Source organism: Nymphalis io, chromosome 20, assembly GCF_905147045.1.
Source record: "Nymphalis io chromosome 20, ilAglIoxx1.1, whole genome shotgun sequence".
Taxonomy (NCBI): domain Eukaryota; kingdom Metazoa; phylum Arthropoda; class Insecta; order Lepidoptera; family Nymphalidae; genus Nymphalis; species Nymphalis io.
In genome coordinates this window covers 4,796,093-4,805,151 of record NC_065907.1, presented here as the reverse complement: position 1 = coordinate 4,805,151, position 9,059 = coordinate 4,796,093, and the positions used below count along the sequence as shown (strand labels likewise).

Below are 9,059 nucleotides of genomic sequence, written 5' to 3'. Positions count from 1 at the left end.
TTCTATTAAGATAACTACTGTAATCAAGATAAATATTTGGATTGTTATATCTATCAGAAATCTTGTAGTAACTTTAAATGGTTTTTTCAAATTGGTAAGTGAGAAATTCAAAATAAATAAAATTTGGCGTAGGTACTGCAAAGTAGGCCGCTAGGATTAATACTTGATAATGTATTTTATATTTGAAACTTTGTTATTCATTTCATAATGCTAATGTAATAATTATTATTTATTATATCAACCTAATAAATCTTCATGAATAATTTCAAGCAGCTTCTTCAATACTGAAGATATTCAATATTAAACTTTTACCAGAAATTCGCTTTATAACTGAACAAAATTCCATAGAATCTCGACGTCATTACTTATTAATAACCAAGTATTTCATATAATACAATAAAATAATACCTATATAAATTATTATATTTTGCCTTGAAATTAATTAGACTAAATATTTAAATTTTACAAAAACATCACACGGTAAATGATGGCTGTCCTCCTGCCGAGATGGCCTAGTGGTAAGAACACTTGAATCTTAACCGATGATCGTAGGTTCAAGGCACCACTGAATTTTCATGTGCTTAATTTGTGATTATAATTCATCTCGTGTTTGACGGTGAAGAAAAACATCGTGAGGAAACCTGCATGTGTCTAATTTAACTGAAATTCTGTTACATATGTATTCCACCAACCCGCATTGGAGCAGCGTAGAGGAATAAGCTCCAAACCTTCACCTCAAAAAGGGAGAGGAGGCCTTAGCCCAGCAGTGGGACATTCACAGGCTGTTACTGTTACTGTCCTCCTGACCGATTCCGGTCGCGGTGACCATTCTTAACGGAAACTAGTCAACTTTGCAAGATAATTGCACAAGTGTACGTGCAAAAACAGGTGCACTGTCTATTCCCTCACTCTTACTCCGTAAGATGTTAATCGAACACGAGCGGAAAATGTTTAGGCGCAGAATTAATAACTTTATGGGCTTTTCATATGGTTGTTAATAGCAATCACGGGAGTAATTGTTAAGAGAATTGAATTACTAACTTCCGAACTCCAAACAATAAATCATTAATTATTGTACCTCAAAGTCGAGACGGGGAAGATAGTTAGCGGCTCATAATTCACAAAATATTAAGATATGTCTAGTACATTATTAAAAACTGTTAAAAGAATACCAAAACGGTAAAATAAACGGTACAATGAAATAAACAGAAACAGTTGAACAAACAAGATAGCAATTTGTCTCTTTCTGACGTGTTTTCATTGTTTCTGCATTTATTGTGACAAAGATGTAAATGTTTTTGTCGATACAAACATATACGCTGGAAATACATGTATGGTTTGAACAGAACGAATGGAACATTGATTTAGTGCCACGAACGAGGTCCCACCGCAACCAATTCACTTTAGCATTGTAATCGACAAAACTAGAGTTTTTTAATGGATATCGATTTCATTCTGGCTATACAACCTCAAAAAATGAAAATGATATTTTGCTTTCAGACAGAAAAATATATGGATGAAATGAAACTGAACCTATTTACAATTAAATCACTTACAATTTTCGGTAACTAAAGACCATTATAAAAGCCGAGATGGCCCTGTGGTAAGAACGCGTGAATCTTAACCGATGATCGTGGGTTCAAACCCGGGCAAGCACCACTGAATTTTCATGTGCTTAATTTGTGATTATAATTCATCTCGTGCTTTACGGTGAAGGAAAACATCGTGAGGAAACCTGCATGTGTCTAATTTCACTGAAATTCTGCCACATGTGAATTCTACCAACCCGCATTGGAGCAGCGTGGTGGAATAAGCTCCAAACCTTCTCCTCAAAAAGAGGAGAGGAGGCCTTTAGCCCAGCAGTGGGACATTCACAGGCTGTTACGGAATTTTATTTTGATATTGTATATATTATATTAATAAATTAGGTAATACTCTTAAAAAGTATTGATAGATTTGTAAGTAATTATTCACCTTTATCAAGTAAAAGCGTTTAAGGTTTGAACCTATGACAACTTAATAAATTTCCCCTTTTTTGTCTTTGTCATTAAAATATAATATATCTAAAACTACCGGTCCTAATTACAATGCGAGACAATTGTTTCAATCAACAGAAAACATAAAATAATAAACATATATAATTTTAATATATTTAATTTTAATTTATTATGTTACTAATTGCATTAACGCAGTACACGCTACTGATCAACAGGTCTTTTACTATTTGGGCTTAAGCCCGTTATCATCGGCTTTCAAGATTTACGTTCTAACTACTATGCCATCTAGGCTCTCTATCCTACCATTTTGACCAATTGCTACCATTCCACACGGTCCCGATTTGTACAGTAACTATTTTTAATTTTTATTCAACGGATTAATTAATTAAATTAAAAAAAAATTATAATTATCAGAACGTATGTTGTTTTTCATACAGTACGTAATGAACGAACGACAATACGAGTAATATCTTAGTTACAATATATTAAATAAGAATAAATGATTGTAAACAACAATTATGTGTCGATACATTGTTACCAAAATTTATATAACAAATACATAAAATAAAAAATAACATTTTCGTGAACAATAGATGTACAAATAATGATATTTGCGTCAGGAAATCCGTAAATATGATTTGGAAAAAAAACACAAAACTCGACGTCCTTAAGGTCAAACAAAGTCTATTCTGTCCCCATAAAGGGACGAAATCTATTTTCATACAATGAAACAAGACTATGCTTTCAAGTGATCTTTTACCTTTTTAGGATTATTTATTTATTATGCCTTGGATGTTTTATGTGACACGCGAGTGAACTATTCAAGAGTACGTTAAAAATAAGCTAAAAAAGAAAAACAAATATATAAAAAAATATCTGATCCCAAACAACAGACAGATTTGAATAATTAATTTCGCACAAGATAGTCCACTTATTAGAAAATATTTTAAGTTATATGATTAACCTATACTTTATTATACGTATATACGTTACTTTGAAAACTATACGAATGTTCTCGTATACTATTGAATTGTTCGTCCAAATTAAGTGTGTGTGAAAAGTGTGTTGTAAACATGATTGTTTCAATAATCAATCGCGTTTTCATATTAGAATAAAATTTGACATGCAAATTGATTATGTCAATGCATATTATGTAAAATGTAATTGTAATATTATTGTCATTACACTTGGTGCGTATTGGATGTGTAACAGCTGCCATTTTGACAGGAAATATTTTGTATAAGATAGATGAATAAAATTAATTAAATAATACTCGACAGACCGGTGACTTGAAATAATGTTATCTTAAGATATAATTATAAAATTTGCCAAATCTCTTTACAAAAAAGGATGATTTTAATGTATTATTCATTTTTGGTTTGAAATTATAAATATATCGGACAGGCAAATGAGCCACCTGTTGGTAAGTGACCACCACTGGACAGAGACATTGGCGATTTACGAAATATTAACCATTCCGTACACCGTCAACATGCCACCAACCTTGAGAACTGCGATATTAATACCCTTGAGCCTCTAGTTACACTGGCTCACATACCCTTCAAACCGTAACACAGTAATACTAAGTATTACTGTTTGGCGGTAGAATATCGAGACAGGCTTCAACAAAATCCTACCAAGAGGTGAATTGAAGACTACATCACAAACATCTCCTAAACTTTATGACCAATTGTAAAAGTATTGGGTGACCTTTACAATGTTTTTTTTAAGATTTATGAAAAAGCAAAGAATAATTAATTTTCGTTTCATATTACTATTATTATTATTTGGTTAAGAGGAAGAAAGTGGCTGATAGTTAATCAACTTTCTCTAAATCCATAATACTTCGTATAAATAAATAGAGCTCAAATAATAAACAGGTTTATTGCTAAGATCTGACTTTGTTCCAGATTTTTAGTAAGCGTACAATTCACTTCAAAATAATTAGTTTGATTTTTAATTTAATTTTAAAATAGTGGTTCCTTTTCGAATTTTCCTGATTCTTATGCACTGATTAAATATTTTAAAGTTGTAAATGAAGTACTACAAAATACATTAAACATTTATTTATTCAATTTTGATTGATTTGATTGAAATTTGACAGATTGTTAATAATTTACAAAGAAACGAAATCATTTAAAAATAAGACAAATATAATTCACAGCTCTTATAAAAATCTTGTACTATATAACATTATCACAATTAAACACCTACAACTACATGAAATAGAATCTAAAAATTTGAAACATGTCTACAAAAACTTAAACATTTATTGCAATAACAGTGAATACACTAACAATCATAGACTGACTTAAATATAACTTTATATAAATAAAATTAAAACACGACCTATACTCAATTAAATAAAAATCACAAAATCTTCAGAGATGTACAATATATACTATTCGTTATGGAAGCCTTAAAGCTGAGATTTAAAGCAAATAATTTACTTTACACAATACTTTTGGTATCTAATACGTACTAACGAGTATGTTGCTATGACTCGTCTAATTCAAATGCTATACACTAAAAATAAATATTCCTAAACGAAGTTAACGCTTTTAGCTGATTAAATGTTATCATTATTTATATAAATACCTTCTATTAGAAGCGTTGACGACACTAACTTAAAGACAAAATCTACACGTTTAAAAAGTTTAAGTTGGTTTTTATGAAATATTAAATATTTTATGAGTGTTACTAGATTAAGTAAACACTTGGTTTTAAAAAGTACGGAAGTATAAAAGGTCAGTAAAAACACTACAGGGTCTATTATTATAAAGTACATTTATAATCTGATTAAATTTATATACACACATAATTCTCACTACGGCTTTCTGTTTGTTCGCTTTCGCGTCATCTTATTCTATTGTAGAAATATAATTTTAAATAAGTGTATATTTTATACCATCTACATTAATTTGTGTTATTATATTTCTATATAAAATTCGGAGTAGGTATTTCACCTACAGAATAAAGACTACCGCTAATAGTATTGTACTTAATATACATACAAGTTAAAATTATATTGACTAGACCATTGAGTCGTTTAGGTGCTTTGCACTACAATATATAATTACTATTTTGATTACTTTCTACTATAAATATATAATATCATATAAATATAGATGCAGAAACTTCGAACTCTTTCCAGGTTACATGCAATCATCGCAAATAATTTCATCATCTATCACTTCAGTCTTCATTTTTTATACTCTTCCGTTTGGTATTTTTCGCGTCGTTTGTTGTATTTATTGTATTATTTAATCTATTTACTACATCTCTTACTTTTCCTTTGTTGATAACAAGCCCTTTATCATATGTCGGTGTGATTAGGTCTTTCTCATTACCGTTACAAACTGGCTTGTTAATATTTTGCGCTGAAGCCAAAGTAGCACTTTGAGACAACCTAAATTCTCGCACAGCATTGTCTATATTGTTGATAAGATCTTTGGCAACAAATGTTGCTATCTCGTGTTTGATGCGATCTCTCTCTGTTAATATTTCTGACGGCTTTGTTGTATTTTCTTTTGTTCCATTCCTTTCCGGGCTTTGACTGTGCGTGAGTGAGTGTGATGCAGGGCTGTCTGGGCCTTGAAAAGTGATGCTGGGATTATTAGTAATTGTATTTTCATTGTAATTGGTTATTTCATAGGTGTTGCTTGTAATAGAATTTGACTTTTCACCAATTAACCAGTATGTTGTCATTTTACCCTTTCCCTAAAAACAAAAGCTCTAATAAAAAACCTTGTCTGTCAATTACAATATTGAAAGTTATTTATATGATTGATTAATTTTTCATTTCAAATGTATAAACTTATAATACCATTTCACCACTGTAATCATATGTTTAACTGTTCAATAGTGAATTTACCTTCATTGTTATTTCTCCTCGACATTCAAGATCGAAGCAATCATACAAATCAAGAACTTCCTTTGTTTTAGGACTGACATGAATCCTAAGTGCTTCCCCATGAGATTCCATCCTAGATGCTGTGTTAACAGTATCTCCAAATAGACAATATCGTGGCATTTTCAACCCCACAACACCGGCTACGCAGGGTCCTGTGACAAGTTTATTATTTACAGACAAAGTTATTGAAAAGAAAACGAAGTCACATTCGACGTTTACGTTTTCCTTATTGTCAAAGATAGCGATTATTTTCGTGAAAGTAGACACCATACATATATTTCGATCTTAATTCAGACAAACAAGAACATTAACCTCTTTCAACTCCCATCATGACTGTTAGTTTTTCCAAAGAAAAGGCACAGGAAAACATAACCAGTGTTTAGATGAAATCAATCGAAAATCTTTAAGTTAAACATTGCTACAAAGATTGTAAAAAATATATAACTGAAAATTACAATTATAAAATATGATATATTGATATTAAAATACCTGAATGCATGCCAATCCTTAGGAGTAATTTTTCTCCTGGTCGATGTGGAACCGTCTTAACTCTAACTGCTCGAAGTAATGCTAATGACATACTCGCGATCTCAGCAGCATGTCTGTTACCATTACGCATCGGGAGTCCAGATACTACCATATATGCATCACCGATTGTCTCCACCTATTGAAGAGCAGAATGAAATATTATTCTTCATTCAATAAACTTAATTGTAAATTCCTCAAATATTTTCTCATGATTAATCATTTTTTTTTAAAAGTACCTACTTTATAGACATCAAAATTTTCAATTATCGAATCGAAGCTGGTGTATAAATCGTTTAATAGATCCACAACTTCAAGAGGTGTAGATTCAGCAGATAACTGCGTAAATCCGATGATATCGCTGAAGTAGATTGTCACTTGATCGTACGTCTCTGCCATAACCGGTTGACCCATTATAAGCTGAGAAGCCACGGATCTAAAATAAAATCCTGGTTAATTTTCTTGAAAAAAAAATGTGTTAATCTATTAAGTATTGTCACATTGGTCTTAAAACGTCCTAGATTCACCAGAAGTCAGCCCAATTTAAAAAAATTGGTTTTTCTGTCCTGAAATTCTCAGTAGTAGCCCGAAGTTAGTTAGCCCGTAGAAAAAAAAATTCGAAAATCTGCCAGGAGTACAAAAAAACGTATAAGGTACGTAAACATATGATTTACATACAACAAGTTTAAAAAATAATTAGCCATCGCTAATCTGTCAAAGCCTTTTCTTTCCTTGTGTTTTCAAACAATAAAATGTCATATACTTATACAGTATATACAGTTTATATAATGTGGAATTTATTTTATAATTCATAATTGTGGAATTTATTTTATAATTCATGTGTTTACGTGTGACCGTACCATGGTTTTCATAGCCGTCACTTTTTAGATGTCACTTAGTAACATGTCCAATCCATTATGATTTATTTTGACACCGTTTTGAAAATGGTTATGAACTCACTATGTCGAAGTTTTAGTAATTATTTAATTATATCGCTATTCAATTATGTATTTTTCTTTATAATTATTATTTTTAGAGCTTAATATACATTTTTCATGAATAAATTAACATTAAAATATATTTAAAAAATAAAACGATAACAAATATTCTTTTTGAAAACTAAAGAAACAAAGATCCCAAATCCCTTCACCTAATTGGGTCTTTTTTCTGAAGAAAGTTATTTACATTTTTTGTAGATCTTCGGCCAAATTATTTATAACGAACCAAAATTTGAGACTAAGAATTCGTTAAGGAATCACGAACTTTATTTATAAAACATACCAAAATTTGCAATTATTATGATAAGACTTACTTAGGCAACAACTGGTACAATAACTCCTCGCATTTTCGCTTTTCTTCCAAATAATCTGACGTTCTTTCTTCGACTAGCGTCTCCAAATTGTTAGCATATTGTTCCACTTGTGTCAGAAGCATGTCCAAGCGCGTAGATGTCTCGCAGTCCCTTTGAAATAATACATTATGAATACCATTACATCTACAAAAATAATTAAAGTTTTAAGGAGCCATAAAAGATTAATGAAATCAGTACACAGAGAAAAAAGATACGAACGCTAAATACCGTGGAGAGAGATCTTACTGATGCTATTGCTTCATATCTTTATTTTTTTTTATTTTGCTAAATATATAATACATTATTATTTATATACTATGTAATATGTTTAAAATGTAAAAAGTATGAATAAATAAAATTATATGATTGCTTACAGTACGCACGGCTCATAGGATAATAGGAAGGCGGACGAGCGTATGGGCCACCTAATGGTAAGTGGTCAACAACGGCCATAGGTAATGGCATTGCAAGGAATGGTAACCATCGCTTACATCACCAATGCGCCACTAACCTTGGGAACTAAGATGTTATGTCCCTTGTGCCTGTAATTACACTGGCTCACTCACCCTTCAAACTGGAACACAACAATACCAAGTACTGCTGCTTTGCGGTAGAATATCTGATGAGTGGGTGGTACCTACCCAGACGAGCTTGCACAAAGCTCTACCACCAGTAAGCTTGTTTCAAATCCTATAAGGTTTTCTGGAAGAGATCGCTACTTAACGATAACCTTATATGCGTCTTAAATTATTACAAAAAACCAATATTTATTTTTAAAATAAAGGACTCATTGTTGTAAACATTATTAATTAATATTATTAACATGTTTAAACAATACAATGTTCTGTAAATGTCTCTGAATGTATGTTTACATAATATTTATTATTACTTGTTGATTCTGTGTATATTTTCCTTCAACGCTGAGAAATCCGGTCGATCGTCATCTGGAAGGGTCCAAGGTGGTTCACCCGTTAGAGACTGTCGCGGTGACACTGATAACGGAGACGTACCGCGGTTACGCATGTCAGCATTACCTGAAAATTCTCAACATTAGGCAAAATGGAAACATGAATATATAAGATAGAATTAAAATTTAACTTTTTTATTAAACATAATTTCTAGAAATACGTATCGATACGAACGTTATGACTATATTTGATCATTGTATAGAATTTAAAGGAATTCATATTATGAGATTATAAAAAGAATACTTATATATTATATTGTATAATGTTGTGTGTGTCGTGTTACATATTTATAAAATAGTAATTTT

General features: G+C 31.0%; 1 protein-coding gene across 1 annotated transcript in view; it reads right to left on the bottom strand.

Moving 5' to 3' along the window:
• Positions 1 to 5,038: 5,038 nt before the first annotated feature.
• The window catches only part of LOC126776574 (atrial natriuretic peptide receptor 2-like), a 54,085-nt gene continuing 50,064 nt past the window's right edge, over positions 5,039 to 9,059 (bottom strand). Inside the window, exons 3-8 of the mRNA XM_050499204.1 lie at positions 8,676 to 8,820; positions 7,748 to 7,897; positions 6,679 to 6,871; positions 6,400 to 6,574; positions 5,872 to 6,062; positions 5,039 to 5,717 (exon numbers count right to left, since the gene is read on the bottom strand). Coding sequence (XP_050355161.1) covers positions 5,193 to 5,717; positions 5,872 to 6,062; positions 6,400 to 6,574; positions 6,679 to 6,871; positions 7,748 to 7,897; positions 8,676 to 8,820 — 1,379 coding nt within the window. The 3' untranslated portion in view covers positions 5,039 to 5,192. The remainder of the gene's footprint in view (positions 5,718 to 5,871; positions 6,063 to 6,399; positions 6,575 to 6,678; positions 6,872 to 7,747; positions 7,898 to 8,675; positions 8,821 to 9,059) is intronic.